General features: G+C 51.4%; 6 protein-coding genes across 6 annotated transcripts; 1 reads left to right on the top strand and 5 right to left on the bottom strand.

Moving 5' to 3' along the window:
- Positions 1-1,260: 1,260 nt before the first annotated feature.
- Positions 1,261-2,532, top strand: GLRG_10624 (mucin; the record flags this gene model as incomplete). The annotated part of the gene is made up of 2 exons (XM_008101309.1): positions 1,261-1,724; positions 1,779-2,532. 2 exons carry the CDS (start codon positions 1,261-1,263, stop codon positions 2,530-2,532), a joined length of 1,218 nt encoding a protein of 405 aa, XP_008099500.1.
- Positions 2,533-3,106: 574 nt separating this feature from the next.
- Positions 3,107-4,091, bottom strand: GLRG_10623 (methyltransferase OMS1; the record flags this gene model as incomplete). Its single annotated transcript, XM_008101308.1, has 2 exons — positions 3,107-3,261; positions 3,320-4,091. 2 exons carry the CDS (start codon positions 4,089-4,091, stop codon positions 3,107-3,109), a joined length of 927 nt encoding a protein of 308 aa, XP_008099499.1.
- A 990-nt stretch (positions 4,092-5,081) lies between these two features.
- On the bottom strand, positions 5,082-6,766 carry GLRG_10622 (uncharacterized protein; the record flags this gene model as incomplete). The annotated part of the gene is made up of 2 exons (XM_008101307.1): positions 5,082-6,645; positions 6,714-6,766. 2 exons carry the CDS (start codon positions 6,764-6,766, stop codon positions 5,082-5,084), a joined length of 1,617 nt encoding a protein of 538 aa, XP_008099498.1.
- Positions 6,767-7,832: 1,066 nt separating this feature from the next.
- GLRG_10621 (uncharacterized protein) lies at positions 7,833-9,707 on the bottom strand (the record flags this gene model as incomplete). Its single annotated transcript, XM_008101306.1, has 3 exons — positions 7,833-8,189; positions 8,244-8,605; positions 8,660-9,707. The coding sequence occupies 3 exons, from the start codon at positions 9,705-9,707 to the stop codon at positions 7,833-7,835; spliced, it is 1,767 nt and encodes a 588-aa protein (XP_008099497.1).
- A 1,750-nt stretch (positions 9,708-11,457) lies between these two features.
- GLRG_10620 (uncharacterized protein) lies at positions 11,458-12,737 on the bottom strand (the record flags this gene model as incomplete). The annotated part of the gene is made up of 3 exons (XM_008101305.1): positions 11,458-12,415; positions 12,490-12,674; positions 12,735-12,737. 3 exons carry the CDS (start codon positions 12,735-12,737, stop codon positions 11,458-11,460), a joined length of 1,146 nt encoding a protein of 381 aa, XP_008099496.1.
- Positions 12,738-13,879: 1,142 nt separating this feature from the next.
- On the bottom strand, positions 13,880-17,342 carry GLRG_10619 (uncharacterized protein; the record flags this gene model as incomplete). Its single annotated transcript, XM_008101304.1, has 5 exons — positions 13,880-14,049; positions 14,111-16,721; positions 16,799-17,085; positions 17,146-17,250; positions 17,300-17,342. The coding sequence occupies 5 exons, from the start codon at positions 17,340-17,342 to the stop codon at positions 13,880-13,882; spliced, it is 3,216 nt and encodes a 1,071-aa protein (XP_008099495.1).
- Between the last annotated feature and the right edge of the window lie 1,190 nt (positions 17,343-18,532).

The following is an 18,532-nucleotide window of genomic DNA, read 5'->3' as shown; positions in this document are numbered from 1 at the left end:
AAAATCTATAGATATAGTAGATTTAACTATATTAGCTATATCTTTAATATCTTTTTACTAAGTAGTATACTTATATACTTCTTTATAATAGTAGCTTATTTAGCTATTTAAGTATATAAAATTATATAAGTTAAGATTATTTAGTGTTATTATATATTTAGTTTTATATATAAGCCTATTAGGTATAGCTATAATAGCCTTACTTTTTACTATATATAGCTATATAGTTACTTACTAAGATATCTTAGTAATTACTATAGCTATAGTAATCTTTTAGTAAGTAGTAAGCTTATCTTTAGTTAAGGTATATAGATATTATATTATAAGTAGCTTTATTAGTTTCTTTAGATATATCTTAAGGATTAATTAGTTTACTACTATAACCTTTAGGTTAATATACTTCTAGAGATTATAACGCTTTACTTTTACTTAAATAGTATTAAGCTATATAAACTAATTACTATATAATTATAAAATAGTTACCTTATTATTATAGTTCTTATTAATTATTATAATAGTATTTAATAAGTAGATAAGTATATTAGTTATTATAAATATATATATTAGACTATTAATTATTAAATAGTAAGGATTATAATAGTTACTTAATTAATTCTATTATATATTATATAACTATAGTAAATTCCTATAGAAATAGGGAAAAACCCCTATTTCTTAGCTAGGAAATCCCTAGCTAATCCTAGTGATATTATTAGTGAAGTTACCCCTAAAAGTGGGGCTAATTCACCGCCTATTCCCTAACAATTCGCCGTAGGGCAACCGTGCATTCGCCAGCTAATTCACGTGTAATTCCGCCACATTTAACAGTAACAACTACTCTGTATAGCAAACAGGAAATCTCTTTCCTGCATCAGCATGCAATGGTGGGGATGTGCCGAACTTCCCACCTTAGCTTACCCCTTACGTCTATGACCAGGGGTTGCCGTGGAAAAGAAGTGGATACCCAGTAGTTTGCCGACTGGGGTGGGAGAAAAAAAGTTGTGCTCCCTTACAATCAATGTTCCCGGCCGGTATTCTCCATCGTTGCCCAGCGCGCAAAGCCCATCCGTTACCCAAAACACAGAGGACCCCTATGTTAAACACTCTAACGCGCGAACCCTTCCCTCCCATCCTCTCTTTTCACCCACCGCCTTCGCCGATGTCCTTGTTTTCTGATTGTCTTCGGTCCAAACTTTTTTTCGCTGTCACCAAAACTCCTTAATCCCATCACTCACTTTGAATCCATAAGTCGCCGCCAAGATGCCATACAATACTCGTCGCAAATCGTTGTCTCTGCCGTCCCTGGGTATTCACGTTCCAGGCAGCCATCCATCCCGCAGCCCTGCCGCAATCAGTTCCAATCGAAGCATTTCCGAGAATCTAGGAAACCGCATCACAGTTCTATCTACAACAGTATCGCATCCGAACAAGAGACAGAAACGTTCCCATGGAGATGAGGGGTCACGGCAAAGATATGCATCACACAAACTCCCCGACGAACAGGTCATGTTGGACCACACGCCACCGCCATCCCCCTCGCCAGATAACGTCGAGATGCAAGACGCCGCCAGCGACGCCGTATCCACAACAAAGATAGACTTTGCCGGAATCCAAGACGAGATTGTGGAAGCCGTCATTGTGCAATTGCAGATTACTTGTAATCGGCCTCATTTAGTGAGGGAACTGGCCACCGTGCTATCGCAACAAGTTTTTATTGTGAAGAAGTAATACTATTCCACATCCCTCCTTCGTCCCATCGACCTGCTAACTCATTCCAGCTCCGCTAACCCTTGCGCTATCATCTCCTCTCGTCTCGCTGCATATTTGAAGCGCTCTTGCTGGAACGCTCAGGCGCCATGCCCACTGGGCAAGGAGCTTGAGACAGCACACCCACGCCGGACCTACTTTTACCTGACGATCTGTCCAAGACAGCCCTTGCCAGATTCGTCAACTTACGTCCACAGAGCTGTTATTTCACCATCTCTCTCGAGCATCGCGTCTGGATCGGAGGATGGGGACGATATCGACACTCGACGCAGGGAGTTGAGCCCATCCCCGGAAGTTGATTTGTCTTCTCCCGAGTTCGACAACGCAGACGACGACTTCGCAAGGCCAATCACACCTGTTGGGTCACTCCCCAACAATGTTCGGTACTCCAGGAGTCACCGGAGTGCCTCGCCTCCCTTGGAAAAGGATGAGCGTGAGTTCACTCACACAGCCGATGTTCTTCAAAAGCGCAAGCTGGCCCGTGAGCTCTCGTCAGCAGGCAACATGGAGCAGTGCACCAATGCCTATGAATCGGTACGGGACGACGGCATGTTTGACGAAAAACACGGCGCAACAACTAGTAACGGATCTGTTTCTATACATCAGTTCATCACCAGCCCAGCTATCAAGGCAACAGTACCTTCAAGCACCAGAAAGGAAACCGATGGCGACAGTTGGTTCAAACTGGGGAACCTACTAGAGTGGGATCATAGTCCTGAGAACATTGAACTCGACGAGCTTGACTGTTTGCTGGACTCTTGTTAATGGCTGTGATGTTTAACGTGAAGCTGAGAATTGTTCCACGTCTCGCCATGCCAAATCAAGTGTCTGCAGACGATGTCAAGGGCCATCTCCGAGTTATGATTAAAGAAGCTGTACGGTCCGCCGCTCTGGCACAGGTATAATGCCTGCATACTGAGAGCTCTCAGCAAATACTGCCTGATTTCTTCATCGATTGGAGGCTAATGCTGAATTTTGCGAGTGGGTGATTACAGCAATGAAGAATCGAAGCCTGGGGGCATGTGATCATTATTTGGAGTACCAAGCTGATCTGGGTTCGGGACAGGAACAATGGACGAGCTTTTGTTTTGTATCAGCACTTGTAAAACAGGTTTATCTGATGGGCGTCTACAGGAACATCGATATTTGATGTTCATGAACCGGGGAAAAGCAAAATATGATTTTAGGGTATGACTGAAATGAAATAAACAAACCTCTCCTGTCCCCAAGACTTCAATAGATGCCGCCGGTAACCAGTGTTTGCAAATTCCCGTCCATGTAGTGAGTGAAGAAGAGCAGAAGCCGAACCGGATCGCTCTGCGACGCAAAGGTTGAGCGCTTAGGAGGTGGGAGACACTCTCAACTCAACCCACAGGGTTGTTCCGAGCTGGGTAAAGTACGGACGCTCGACTTTGACGACTTCAAGCCCGGGTAGCGACTTGGAGGCGCTCTCGACGATTTTGGCAATGTCTCGATTCCACCAGCACCCATATTCTAAAGAGAAGGAAGGATTAACTCGGGCTAGTGACTGGACTCGAGAGGGCCTACTTACTCTTGAAATGGGACGCGGCTGACCTGTCCAGCAACCCATTGACAAAACCCGACCATCCTCTCCCATGCTCGACGAGGATGATCCTACCAGTACCGGGCTTCACCATATTGGCCAGATCCCGAACCATTTGTTCGGGATCACGGACACTACACAGCGAAAACGTTGAACAAACAAAGTCATACTTTGCTAAAGTCGACATTTGTCCTGGGGGCGGGGGAACAAAATCGTGTATGTCGGACCGAAATATTCTCAACCTGTCCGACAAATAGGAGAAGACGCCCCAGTCGCTATGTGGAGGCAAAGCCTGCTTCATAACTCTCGGTGTAACACCTACCAATTGAGGAATAGTTTCTACAAGCTTCTCTATAGCGACGCCTAGCATCTCGCTGGATATGTCCACTCCGGTATAGGACAGAATCGGCGCCGACGAGGAATCAAGACGTTTACCCTCACTGTTAGCCACTGTAGCTTCGGCTCCCATTGACGGCGGAAACGTTGATTGAGATTGAAGGATGTTGCTCCAGTCGTAAAAGGGCATGTTCCGACCTGTGCCTATAGCGACCTCAAGCACATGACCTGAAGCCTCGGTGGCCATTTTCTGCCGCAGCGCAGTGACACCCATCAGCCACTCGGAGCCATCGAGGCTCTGATCGAACTTGCGAGCCGACTCCTTGGTGAACACACTGGGTCGCCCTGTTGGAATAGCATCTAGGGTTGGCTCTGGGCATTGACAACAGGGCGATGAGTAGAGCGAGGAGGCTAAAAGACTCATATATATGCCTAGGCCCAAAGCCACGACACCACAGGCGAGCAAGGGGACCTTTCTAGCCCTGAAGATGGTCTCGGCAGTTTCGAGCGGGGCCGGAGAAGTTGGAGAGGAGATTAAGACCGGATGCGCGTGGCGAGGAAGATATGGTTTGGATATACTAATTTTTGTGTCATGGTGAGCAATGTATCAAGGGCGGGGCATGCGCAAGTGGGCAGAACCAACGATCGTGAAGGCTTTGCAGTCGGTCTTGCCGGTCGAGTTGAGGCTGGTCTTTGCAGAACTGGGAACAGGCTTTGGGGCAGTCTAGGGGACTTGGCCCGGGTTGCTACGTGTAGCATTGGCCCAGTTTGCTCTCAAGAGCGGCAGGCAAGAGATGTAGGCGTTCGCACAGTTTGGTTCAGTATGTGTCGCTTCGCGGGAAGAAGGACTTTCGAAAGCAATCAACCTTGGTTGGTGCCTGTTGTGTATTGCCCTCGTGGAGTCACACCCGTAGAGCTTGGTCAATAAGCGTAAAAGGGCAGTCGGAGATCTCAATTATCCGCAGCGATTTGACAAGCGCCTGTGTCCCTGAGCTTGCAGTGTAGTGAAGTAGGGGTCTGCGGCGGAGTGGGGCTGGGCATTGACACGGGCATGAGGCCTGCCTGATCGAGCCAGACCTTTCATTTTCCGACACCTCTCCGAGGGCTGAATGGTTGTAGAAAGGGCAGGATGTCATACACGAAGCGCCAATGAGCTGCTGTGTGATCAGACAGATTGTGCCGATGGTATGGATGAGCTTGTCTAAATTGGCGCCCCGTCGTCAGTACTGCCCCAACTGCCCTAACTGCCCTCCTGCAAATTACCTAGGTAGAGTTGGATATGGGTGTGCACATACATCACTACCTGTAGACACGGCACTTTCGATCTTCTAAGTCTCGTTGACATGGGTTGCGCGCTGGCAACAATGCATCCATCGCCTCGACTACGATGCTCCTTCGACTACTATTCCACGCCTCATGGTAAAGATGAAACCGTCACCTCCTTGCCCTCGGAGTTCCGACGCAACCGGAGAATGTCACTGAGCTTCAACCATCCCTTCGCCCCCCACCCTGCTATCCCCGGGTCTACATCTGGCCGTATCGCGGTGTACCACGAAAATGCCCTTCGATCCAACTCAAGAGGCGTCAAGCTGCTCCAGCTTTCAAGTAGTAATCTAAGAGCCCCCAGAAGCAACCCCAAGTGACGGAGCCTCTCGGCTTCAGCTTCCGACCTGCTGAGCTTCTTGCCCTTGGTCCTCGGAACCTTTCCTGCCATACCGCCCTCTCCGCCATTCCCCTTTGTGCTGTCGTCGGACGAGTCGGGGTCAAAAGCCTTGAGCAGGTACTCCCTTGCCGTCTCCGGTCGGTATATCGAGGCTCCGACAACGGCATGGCTCCAATCGCCTGCGTTCAGTGCACTCCCGCTTCCTCCCGGCGCATGGTTCTTCTTTTGAAAATCAAGTGCCCAGAGAGCCACACCCTGACATTCTACCTCGTTCTGATGAATTCGTAGTCTTTGAGAAAGTGCCTCCGTAGTCACGTTTCTCATGAGTCTCCAGCGATCTGGGCCCAACAACTCACCACCAAACCACCTGCTCAGCACGACTACGACATCGTCGACGCCGGCTTCTCTCATCAGCCGGAGTATGAACTCGCCGCAACCAGTTTCTCCGTCGTCCTCACACACTTCGTGAATTTCCCTTGACTTCCTCCCTTGTCCCTGCTTCTGCACTCGATACCCCCAAGCATTGTGCGCTGCTGTCTTTAGGTGCGGCTCGGTGGATAAAAGCGAGCGGATAAGAGCAGATGCCTGCCCATCGTCTCCAGCACTCGTAACTCGAGCAACAAACGTCGAAGACTTGAATGTGATTTGACGACTGGTGGACCACGGGGAAGGTGTAGAAGCGGCGTTACCGTGACCCTGCAGTGTTGCTCCTGACGGACCCAATGCCGCCTGAGGTGCGGCCCTCAGTGTGCCACCAGAGCACTCTGGGACATCAGCCTCATCACCCTCCAACCTGTAGTCGCCCCTCTTCAGCACGGCTATCCTTCGTCCCATGATACTGACCTTCGGTTGCCCATCCCCCCACGAATCATCTTCGCCAGAAGTCTTTGCCAGCCCAATACTGACAGCCTTGGTCGTGGCATTTGCATTAACGACAGCCTGGGCTAGACTAAGACGGCTTGACAGAGGCTGTAGGGGCATCGTGTGTCGGAGCAGTTCGAGCACAAAGGCCAGCATGAGAGGTGCTCGATTTGTATAAACAGATGCCTCTGCAATATCCTCCTCGTTCGTGATGACAGGAAGAGTCAACGCATCTTCTTGTTCTTCTGCACTTCGACCCGCAACCTCCGAGTCAATGCCAATATGCTGCTTACTAGTACGCTTGCTGCTGGGGGCGCTCAACAAATCCCCCGCTCGTTTAGAAGCTGATTGCTTCGAGTGTGCCTTGCAAGCTGTGATGAGAGATTTGGCCGTTTTGGCATCTCCCAAGGCGCGCTCAACCACGTCAAAGGGAGCGTGGCTTATCTGTTGTATGCTGTCGATAAACATGATAACGTTTAATGACCAAGCAATAGAAGAGTACAGTGACATCGAAACACGTACCTTTGGAGGCCTACGGCCTGCAGAGCCTTGGCTTTCCCCATGGCGGCCATCATTGAGACTCCTTTTCGGGAGGCGATAACTCGTAGAAGATCTTGAAGGTCTTGTTGTGACGCCATTAAATAATATTCTGGCCTAAAGAACGATGCGTTTACTCGCCCGAGCCTCAATTCCCTTCGTAAGGACAGATATGCGAGGGAAACTTGGTGCCCTGCTGCTGCGTGCAGCCCTAGCTTCTGCCTCGTTGCGAATACTGACTACGGGGATGAACGTTTCGATTATTTGGACAGCCGCAGGAGTGCTTGATCCAAAGACAATGTCAATGTCGGAAGAGACACATGTACGACCCGCTAGACGGAATGACACTTGGGAAGAAACCTGGTGGAAACGTTCGATGAGAGCAGTGTGAAGCGCTACATGTGAGAGTTGACGGGTAATGCACTGCTCGGAAAACCCCACGTAATAAGTGGCAAGGGAGGGGCTATGGCGCCTAATAACAAGCACCTCCTTCACGGGAATGGACAGCCTTGCCTTCCCCATCGTTCTCGCTGTTTTGTATTTCAGCTCCTGTCCATTAGTCTCGACCAACGGAAAAGGCCGATAATTGCATAGCAGACAGGGTGAATAAGAATCGATCGGTTTCCCATTTACCGCCACCTGCTCAGCCGATACTTTCCACGAACTTTCAATGGGCGGACCCACTCAATGCGGTAAGTAGCACTACACTAATATGCATCGCAGCATCCGTATATCTATAGATTAAGCCGACCACGTAATCATCTGACAGAGCCCCTGCCACTATGAGAGATGCCATAAGAAACCCAATTCTTATGCATAATTTAACCAAAGAGTTGTTGTATGGAGCCTGAGAGTGTCCAATATGTTATTTGGCTCAAATTGAATCGACCTGTGGCGGCTGCATACGGGTCACGTAGCAATCAGGCGACCCTTCAGGGGTCCTTACTACCTCTAACTCGTTATACCCGCCCATCAGGCAAGTATCGCGAAGAAATAACGGTCCTCTATGCCATGACACCTGGAATCCCGCCGCGCCACGCTATTTCTAGAAAGGGTTCTCGTGATGCTTTGGCATGTTTCAGTTGCGCAGCTGCAAAACACCCATCATAACTCTTCCTCTTCCGCATTAGTAGTTGACGTACCTGCCGCGCTAGACTGCGTGGCGGTACCGCGGTTCACCATGCCATCCAATCCCAAGTTTGAGTTATCTGGATTCGCCTGCACATGGCTGTCTCCAGCGGTGATACTCGGGCGATGTTTCTTCAAGGGGCTTCCGATGATTGTCTCTGCTGTCGTATTGTGGCTGTTGCTCTGAGCAGCGCTCACATCGACTTGGTTATTGCCTGCGGTGGGAACGGAATTTGTCAATGAGCCCGCAAACATGCCGGATTGGGGGGCGCTGCTCGCTGCGGTGCCCGCCTTTCCAGGGCGGTCAGGTTCCGCTGAGTGTGCCCTCTTGAGCTGTTCAATCAAAGTTAGAAAAATACCTCCTGTGGACAAGCATGTGCAACATACGCGGATACGGTTTACCCCATCAGCAAGCTCCCCCTGAAACTTAACGTCCTCGGGGGCAAGCTTGTTGTCAACCTCCTTCTCGTCAATATCCTGCATCTTCCCAATGAGATCGCTCTCGTCATCGTCGTCGTCACTGTCGTCATTCAGGGCGCCCCCTACGTTGCCGTTGCTCTTCTTGCGGGCCTTTCGTCTTCTGGTGGCCTCGGTATCTTGGTCTCTGAAGGTCGAAAAACCAACAGTTCCGGACGTTTTCAACGGGCCAAGGTTGGAAAAGTCTAGCTGTCCAGATCGCCGCTTGGCCGATCCCGGTGTCGCCTGGGCCGGTTTGGAGGAGGCAATGATGCCGATTTTCTGAAGTTGTCCTGCATAAGTAATTAGCCTCGTGCAAATAAATTATCCCCCGGTGGATGGCTTACTCTCTCCACGATAAAAGAATGTGAAAGAAGCATAGGGCTTGTCCGGACCGTCGATGCCTGTCACAGTCTGAGTGCTAATGGTTTTCGGGTCCAATGTCTTGGGCTTGGCAAAGCTTGTGGTGTGTTCAACGTCGGCATCAACACCGCCTTTTCCGTTACCTTGATTGCCAGATGCAGCATCGTCATCGTCGTCATAAGCGTCAAACTGAGGCGAGTATTCTCCCTTTTTGATTTCGCCCGATGCCAGCACGCGGAACATGAGTACCTTGATCTGACCGGTTGCCTCAGGAATATCGTCATCATCGGATAAGGAATCAGAATCATCTTCGCCAAAGACGGCCTCGACGGGGGAGCCTTCGTCGGCGCCGTAGCGAAGGGTGTCCCTGGGACCATTAGGACCCTCTTCAACCTGCATGCTGGTAGCGCCCGTGGTGGCCTTTTGGCGTCGACGCCGCTTCTCAAACTTTTGGCGGCGACGTTCCAACTTCTCGGCGGCGTCATGGCCTTGCAGATCCAGGCCATTGAGCCAGCGCTCCAGTCCGACCTCGCGAAAGAGGAACTCGCGCTCGGCGAGACCGCCGCCTTCCGAGTCTGGAATCTGAACCCAACGGCTATTGACCCATGTCTCCTCGCCAGGGCGTAGAAGCGTAGCAACCTCTTCCTTGGATCTACCATCGAAATATATGTAGGCGGCTATCGTCTCGTTTTCGGAGTTGGTCATGGGAATGTAAGGGTTGACGACACCAGAGAATTTAGAAGGGCCATGGCCAGCTGTGGGAAGGCCGCCAACAAACTGCGGCTTCGGGTAAGGGTTGCTCTCTGTTGCCTTGGGAGTGGAGTACGGAATAGGTAGGCCAGGGGTAAGAAGAGTAATAGAAATTGCGAATTTAGCAGGCTCGGGCTTGTTGGAGTCGGGATTGATGCTTGGTTGAGGGACCGGGATATAGGTGCTGATTCGTGATAGACGCGACTGTTTCTGCATGCCATGCTCGGGGAGGGGCGCGCCGTTGGCATGTATGCTGACGGCGATGCCTTTGAAGCAGGGCATGGTGGCGAGGCGGACTGGAGCGCTTAGGCGCGCCGCACTCGGAGGATGAATGGGAGGTCGGAGACGGACAAAGCAAGCACGTGTATAAGCCGGCGATTAGGCAGAGGTGCGGAAGCGAAGACGAAGTTTGGGTATTTCTGGAGAGGAGATATCGAACGAGGTCCGGAAGCCCAGATAAGTCGGGGGGCTATGAGAGGCAGAGGCTGTTGGTTCGCGTGAGTCGGCGAGTACCTGTGACGGTGAACTGAGGGATAGCGGGGTGTATCCTTTTTTCCTTTGTCGTCTCCTGTTGTCGGAAGGACGCAAAACTGGTTGCCTTTAATTTCTTGGCAGGCGAGCAGCGTCAGAGCGAGGATGATGCGCGTAGGTGTCGAGGCCGGTGGTGCAGCAAACAGAGCAGTAGCCAAGTCGAGGTAGAGATTGCTCTTGCTCACCGTCTCCGAATGAACTTGGGAGGGGGCGTTAAGTGGATCTTGGGACGATTGAAGGCTGATGGGACCAGCAGTAGAACTGTGGTGTACGGTAAAGATAATGTAGCAAGGTACCTAGGACAGAGCACTGCGTAAGTTATGGGACTTGGGCGGGGGAGGCCTAGGAGCGAATGGTGCGCATGATTGCCCCGATGACTGGGGTGCCAGGTATTTTACAGACTGAGTTGAGAAGGACCAAGATCGTGTTGCAAGACTGGTAAGACCACACAGCGGAGGGGAGCCAAAAACCGACGATGTTTAAATGAGGCCGAGAAGTCGGCGACCACTGCGTTGGTAGTCAAGGAAGGGGACGCAAGGCAGAGAGAGAGGGAAAGAGAGTAAGGTGAGAGTGAGTAGTGGCCAAGGCAGGTAGGTAGTCAGTCAAAGCTAGGACAAGGTCCTTTGTCGAGGACGATGCGGCGGTGTGCAGCAGGAGGAGGGGTGATTAGGTATTTCTCCACAGTTAACAACTGTTGCTGCGGGGAAGGATACAGGAGGAGCAGTAGATTTTAGTAGAAAAAGAAATCGGAAGAAAAAAATCTCCCAGTTAAAGAGGTGAGTGCCTATGGGTACCTATCACTGTCTAGGTAGAGAGAGGCTAGGCCAGGTACATAGCTAGGTACCTATAGTACTAAGTCAAAAGTCTTGTAATGACAATGATGATATCTCCACTGATTTCTGCCTCAAACTGGTAATTGTAGCTAGTGTTATTAGCTGCTAACCCCCCACCCCACCCCTCGTGCTGTAACAAGACTTTTAATCTAGTACTGTATCTCTATGTTGGTGGGTTACCAGAAGGAAGGACACATTAGGTGGCTGGGGGAGGTTGAGAGAGAGTCTGAGAGCGCGACTAAGGTGCCCGAATTACTACCATACCCCCTAGGTACCTATCAGTGGAGAGATGGCAATGGGAAACGACTTCGCCCACCACGTGCACTACAACAAATATGCCAATAAAATGTAAACTCAGTGCCCGACAACAAGAAGTTCACATAAAGAGCAAGGGTACCTGTGACTACTACATATTTCTTCCGCTTCCACGACGTTGAACTTGTATGCTCATCCTTTGATTGGTGTCTATGCCCCAATGTCAGTTGAGCATCCTGAGTAAACAAAGTTGTATTTCAGTTCGAATAATGTTAAAATCTTCGACTTCCTGAAATGTCATGACAAGAAGTCGACACTGTGCATGACTAATCTTATTCAACATCTGCAGTCCTCCTTGCCCTCCAGGCCACCCGTATCGATTCGCCTAGAAAGACGATATAAATCACCAAAACCTAGCGATGATGCGATGATCTGCGCCGAACACTGCTCGAGCCACCCTCGCTGTAGCTTGTTCCAATGCCCGAGTCGCCCTTGTAACTACCCCGTCCGTCGTCCTCTTCCTCGTCATCCGCCTCGCCCCCGAGTGGGACCAAATCTTCCATACGGGGCCCCGCCTGAGCTTCCTCCTTGATTTCGGGTTCGTATCGCAGCGGTGCCTGGTTACCGTACGTTGGGAATGTCCTTGGCGCGTCCGACAGCTCGTCAACTCCGCTGCCATCCTCTCTTTTGACTCGGCCTGCCGCCTTGGATGAAACCTCCTCCAAGGCCTTTCCAGGACTGGTGCGAGAGCTTGAGCCTGACCCTGACAGCCCTGACCACAATAGCCATGCCACGACCATGAATAGAACCTCGGACGTCCAGAACAATATAATGGCGGAAGTGAGGGTTGCGAGACGGTAGTGGTACATCAGCCAGCGTAGGCCTCTTAGCTGGGCAGTCAGTGTCACCGAGGCATAATACGTTTCGATATTCTGACCACCCTGTATTTCTAGGTAGGCTGATGATGGCAAGGAGGATCCTCTGCCAAGCTCCACCCGCTCGGCCATAGGCACTGTGAGCACACATGTTTCTGAATCCCCAAAAAGAATATAATAAGCAAGGAAGAATATACGCGATGCAAGCGATATTAGGGGATCCTGGTATGGAACGAGCGCTGGGCGTCGCGAGGAGAACAGAACGGATTTGCCGTCGAAATGGCTGTAAGGCTCGGGCGGGATTTGGGGTTGCAACTTGTCGTACCCCGTCGAGAGGGCGCCGGCATCCAGGAGGTGGAGGGCGATCATGAAATTGCCTCGATGGGTGTTGGCAGGCGAGCGAGGCATGGACAGTGTGACGGACACATCATACTCCTGCTGCGTCCTGAGAGCAGACGTTGGAATGAAAGCCGTTCCAAAGGGATTGACTCCCGATCTGGGATAGGTGTCAGCCCGTGGCGTCCTTCCTCACTCTGTTGCGTGTAGGATGGATGGGCAGGGTTCACTCACCCATACTGGAGATGCACAGGGGCCGTCACCACTTGATCAGGTAGGTAGTTTTGGAAAAATAGAATCGATGCGACAGCAGCAAAGGGCAGTAGAAACAGCGAAGCTCCCACGAGGAGGCTAACATTCACAAGTGTTCGCTGTGCGGTCTTGGATGTGGCGGCTCGAGATGCCTTGCCCAGTACTTCCTAGTCGAGGTTAGAATGTGAAGGATGGTTATTGCTGGGTGTTTGGTAGGAGGGGGCTACCATTGCGGCGAGAGGAAGCTGAAAAATCAACACTGGCCTGTCGTTGGACTCAACAGGGACAAACAAAGGCTGTGCGGATTCTGTGCATTTAGGATGGCTACTCAAACGTAACCCGTTATCGGCGGCCGCCCTGCAAATTGAGATGTCCGGTATACTGTAGGTATTCAGTTCTTGACAGCAAGGTTTGGGCGCTGGGGTTCAAGAGTTGTGTATACTCGGCAAGTTAGATCGAGTCGGCTGCTGCGAGTGTCGATAGTGGTGAGGTGGAGAGTGCATCCTTTGGGGGAGATCCGAGGTAGGCAAAAGGAAGGGAAATATCAAGGAGAGGGAAGCTCAAGCTGAGCGGCCGTACGCTACCTCCAGGTAGTGTAATAATTGTATGGTGTTGATCGGATACGTGTGGCTAGCACACTCGCCGCCCTTTGCCTGGAATTCACTGTAATTGACCGCGTTCGAACGCCCCGTGGCTTGTTTTGGTACAGTGCCAATTGCACCGAAATGTAGGTGTCAATACTTATGGAAAGCGGGGGTGATGTCCTCGCTCGAGGCCTTGGCTGCCCAATACAGCAGGGCGAGAGTATCGATAATAAATGTGTGCAGCTGTCTGTGAGGTATTAACAGCTTCCTTCTTGCCAAAGCAGCCCAGAGCTTGAGTGCAGACGCATTGGAGGGGATAGCAGCGATGGGAAGGGATGGCTCAAGCTCGATCACATGCAACGGTATGTCTTATGACAGCATGTTATTTCGCAGGTGGATGATTATCTCTAAGACGGGTCTGCCTACCCCTCTATGAGCATATACCTTTGGGTACATAGCATGGATTGCTTAAGCTTGCATAGGCATAGTAACTGGAATAAGGGTCATCAACCAGCCCGAATGCAATATCTTCATTCTCATAGTCCCCGTGAGAGCCAACCACCAATACATATTTGAGCTAGGCGTTATCATTCTCATCAGACCCTCAATTCCAAACGAAGAAGAAATAAGAAAATAAGAAAAATCGTACAATCAACAAAGTCTCACAGTTGTTGACTTCATGACATGAGCCTTCGTCAAGTTGGCTGGCTTCGCTAGCTCTTACTGGCCTCGTGCCAGCATCACCCTAAGCAAACCCATCTAGCACCACTTTCAACCAGCGGATTGCTCTAACATGGCTGAAGATAGTTGCTTGGGACCAGCCCCATTCGCCCATTGCTTCCATGCACCTCGGCCTCCCACCATCCGTCATCTTGATGGCGCAAGACCGCGAGTAGGTCGCCTTTGGCGAACCCCAGCTCCTCCGGAATGGCCGCCTGGTACATGTACAGAGCTCTCGCTGTGATCTGATTAGCACTGTGCCCTTCCGATAGCTCGTCGAGACCTCGTCTCATACTCACCAAAGTGCAAAATAGGCCTGCCATCTCGATTGTACTGCCGCGACGGGTCTGCTACACTCCTGCTACGCGGCCTCGAATCACCTTGCCCGGGTGGCCCGCCTCCCTCGTAAAGACCCATGGCCCGGTTACTAGAGCTCGTACCAGGACGGTTCCCGCCTCGACCGCGCATTGAACCGTAAGTTTCATCGCCAAGGGGCGCTAACTGAACCGCCATGTCGTTGGCAACATGGCTACTGCCAGGGCGCATCTTCTCCAAATAAGGAGCCGGAGACGCTGTTCTCGAGATGCTGCTTGGCGAGTTCTGTCTATAATACGGCTGTTCAGACCCTCTTCGGGGCGTACTGCTCATCTGCGAGGTGTCTCTACCCACGGATCCACGATGATTAGGTGAGGCAGACCTGTACTCGCCGTGGACCTCTTCCGCCAACCCAGTCCTCGGAGAAGCGCTGCGCGGCGAGCTACGATAGGCGCTGCGGACATCTTCAGCCGGTGCCACCCTTGGGGAAGCGCTTCGTATCGGAGCCGGGGATGCCGCCCTAGGGACATCACTCCCTCTTGTGATCGGTCGAGATTGGGTGGTTCCGCTGTAGCCTGATCCAGGACGCTTCACTGGGTTGAACATGCTTCGGGTTTGGTCGGCAAACTTCTGCGATGTTTCCTTCATAGCCTTTGCCGTTACTGCCTGAGGGGGCACCCCAAGTCTCTGAACAACTTGTTGGTCATAAGGAGGCGGTGTTCCTCTAAGACCCGAGGTCATAGCGCCGCCGTTGCTTGCAGCTGGTGGGACTGACCTAGAGAATGGCTGAGAACTAGGCGTTGGAGTGGCGATGCCGTGGTAGCGGTCGGCCGACACACGTACGCTCGATTGCTTGCCGACGCCGACACCCTTGAGCTCTGCGAGGGCTAGGGCAATTGGATCGGTCTCAGGCTGAGAGGGCTGAACACTCGAGCCCTTTCTCTTTTCCAGGTCCGGGGTTGTGACTGAGAAGACATTTTGCCCTACATTCAGTGCAAGACTGGCATTCGCATCAATCGGCTCTGGACTGTTCGCTGATCTATCTCCGAGCAGATTTGGTGTTTCTTGTGTTGACAACTGCGGTCTTCGGGATGGGCTTCCTTGAGCGGATACCGGATGCCATGTGTTTCTGTTTGCTGGCGGGCCTTGAGTATCCTTTGTGCTCTTCCGACGGAAAGGACTACGATTCTGGAATAAACCACTTCTCTTCTTGAGGACCTGTTTGTCTGATACTGGAGGTGACGCGTTGACTTGCTCCTGCTTGATCGGAGATGCTTTTCCGCTAGGCGGCTCTTGGCTTGAGATTGAGGTTGGGTTCGAGTAGTCGCTTTGCGAATCACGGCTCGATGGTCGAGCTGAAGGGGGGTGAGAACTACGCTCAGATTGGGGCCCAGTACGGCACAGCATCGTCATACCATCGAGAGGATATGAATCATGCGGAACGGCGGCAAATGAGCTATGTTGGCCCACATCAACTTGGGGCCGCCTTTGGTGCTGCTGTTGCTGTTGGCCCACATCAACTTGGGGCCGGCTTTGGTGCTGCTGTTGTTGCTGCTGCTGTTGTTGCTGCTGCTGCTGCTGCTGCTGCTGCTGCTGTTGTTGTTGTTGTTGTTGTTGTTGTTGTTGTTGTTGTTGTTGGACATGCTGATTGGTAATTTGAACTCCCTGGCGCAGCTTGTCCATTGCTGGTGGCATCCTCTGCGTCGACGGTGGGGCTTCGCGAACAGTACTTGGGACCATCTCCCGCCGGCCCATGTCCTGGAAATAACTCCTTGAAGGGCTTGCGTCATCCTGTCCAGTTTCCAGCGCGAAACTTCTGGAAGAAGAGCCAGCATTCTTGTGGCTCTGTTCTGGTGCAAAGCCTTTAGAGGAGGGGCTGGTATCAGCTCGTGCTGCATCTGAAGCCTGGTGTCTGGATGCAGAAGAACTCGCTTCTTTACGACCCATATCAGGGACAGCAGCGGTCCTCGAAGATACCGGGGCTAATTCTTTGTGTCCAAGATCCTGGGCGAGGCTTGAGTTTGGGTCATGGTGTGATTCGTAAGTCGAGGGTTGCGGGGAAGATGACCGGAAGGCTGGGTTGATACTTCTGGGAAACTGCGCGACCGAGTAGTTATCGTCGTCAGACGATTCTGACTGCGTATCGTTGATGTCTCCCCGACAGAAGTTGATGTATTTGGGAGGATCTGGGATCTCCTGACCAGTACCTTGTTCCTTAATAAAGCTGACAATATCCGTTTCAACATCCATCTTCTCAAGCGATAGTCGTATTTTTTCACAGGAAGCATCGTCGCTGACGCAGACAGTGGAAGAGACATTGGCAAAAGTCCAAAGGCTGCTTTTGGTAAAGTCAAGACGCTCCTCCTCCAAGTCCTGGAACTTGTCGGCTGCGGCCTTCCACTCTCGATTCCATCTCGCGGTTGTGTCTTCGAGCACCTTGACCGCGTTTTCGTACTCTGTATTGGAGGTTGCGACACTGATCTGCGTTTTTTCCAGCTTGGCTTTGTTCTTGCGTTCTTCTTGGCCCATGACCATGTGACCCTGGGCGAGGTAGCCTTTGATCTTGAGGCATTCCTGCTCGAACCGATCTCGAGTCTGTCGGTTGTGTTAACGGGCCATTTCTTTATAGTATGATGAATAAGACTGAAAGCCAATGCTGAGGCATGGCTTACCTTGTTCACGTGCTGTGTCTGCTGGATCTTTGTTTTGAGTATCTTCTCAATACCATTCTGTACAATCTTTCTTCTTTCCTTCATGGCGCCGGCGAATGCAGCAAGTGGCTCCTCCAACTCAGTTTTCATCTGCGCTGCAATGCTTTGATGTTGCTTCGCCATCGACTCGACTTCACCTCGAACGGTGTCTAGTGAGGTCTTTAAGCTCCCCGTCTCGTGGGACCCAAGGGGTTTGCGACACAACGAAAGCAGCTTTCGGGCATATTCGTCTTCGATCGAGGCTCGAGCTACATTGGGCATTAGCCTTTATTTGGCCAAGAATCAATAAGCTGATGATTGCTACTGACCACTGTAGAATGCCTTAAGCTCATCGCACGTCTGCTTGGCAGCAAGCATGCGGTCAAGGAGGGGGCCGACACCGGCATCTTCTTTTCCCCAAAAGTTGTTTGCGACTTCCGATTGTTAGCTTCGATTCCCGGTGTATCGGCACTCCTGACGTACATGACAGAGCCACGGATGGCGCTTCCATTGTTGTTGCAGGCATTCCGCCTGCGAGAGATGTCAACCCGCTGTATAAAGATAGGGAGTAATCGGAGTTAATCTATCGAGAAGCGTAATCGTAGCAGCAATGGCTGGATGCTCACGAAGGACTTCTGTTCAAAATGAACGGTACAAAACTTATTGCTCTTCTCAAATTCACTCCATGAAATATAGAGAATTGATGAGAAGCCTCGTTGGCAGAGATAGCTATTGTCGGTCGGTTGAAGAAGAGGTAGGGTTGTTTGGGTGCGTTGCCGGGTAACCAGTCTGCCGCCCAGCGCCCAGAATCTTGGAGGCGCAAGGTACGTACCGCTTGGGGGATGCAATAGCAGCCTGCCTCCTTACCTGTCAACTGTGTACTCCGTACGTAGGTAAGCAAGCCTCAATGTGATGGTTTGCGCAAAAGGAATGTCCCTGCTCCCTTGTCGACTTGTCAGCTGTTAACAGGTATCCCCATCCAACCGAATGATGGACTTTGTGGCTTGATGTGGAGTACCACCTGCCTAGGTATCCACCCCACCTGGGTACCTAGGAACCTATGTAGTGTACAGCAGCGCGCAAGCTATTAGTCGCTGAAAACATGTCACGTGCTGCTCAGGGTACCCCAAGATACACGTTGGTGCCATTATATCGTACCCCCTCTTTACCCGGCGACCGGACAGATTGATATCCAGCACCTCAGTGCCATTGCCGCTTTACCTAAGCAGCCTCAGCGCTGTCTCAACCTCTTCCATTCCACTGCCCTTACTGTGCAAGTTCGGTCCACATCCAATCCCCTGCCAGCGACCCGAGCCTCCACGTCCTCACGTCGGTCAATTCGGCCTGAGTCTAATTTCTTCATCTCTTGCGAAGCTGTTTAGCACAACACGACAGACGTTGACGATCAACGTCCTACCCTTTACCGAGCCCTTCAAACCTTTCTTTCCCCTTATTCAACCCTCAGAAGTCGCCTGATTTCTCTGGAAGCCGCCGCATCGATCCTACGCCCACGGCTCGGCGAGCTTTTCGAGTCGCTTCCGATTGACCTGGCTCAAGTGCCAGGTCCCCTCCCCTCCTCGCATCAAATACTCTAACCGCCAACTGTCACCACCCCATCGCATCAAACTCGGCCAGAGGTCGACTCCATATCCTCCACTTGGCGCACTCATTCTCCGCAGCCGTTCTCGTCTCAAATTGTTGTCTTCTTTCGCTAGT

Source organism: Colletotrichum graminicola (genome assembly GCF_000149035.1).
Source record: "Colletotrichum graminicola M1.001 genomic scaffold supercont1.63, whole genome shotgun sequence".
Classification (NCBI taxonomy): Eukaryota; Fungi; Ascomycota; class Sordariomycetes; order Glomerellales; family Glomerellaceae; genus Colletotrichum; species Colletotrichum graminicola.
The sequence above is the reverse complement of the archived record's forward strand: the minus strand, read 5'-3'. Positions and strand labels throughout refer to the sequence as shown.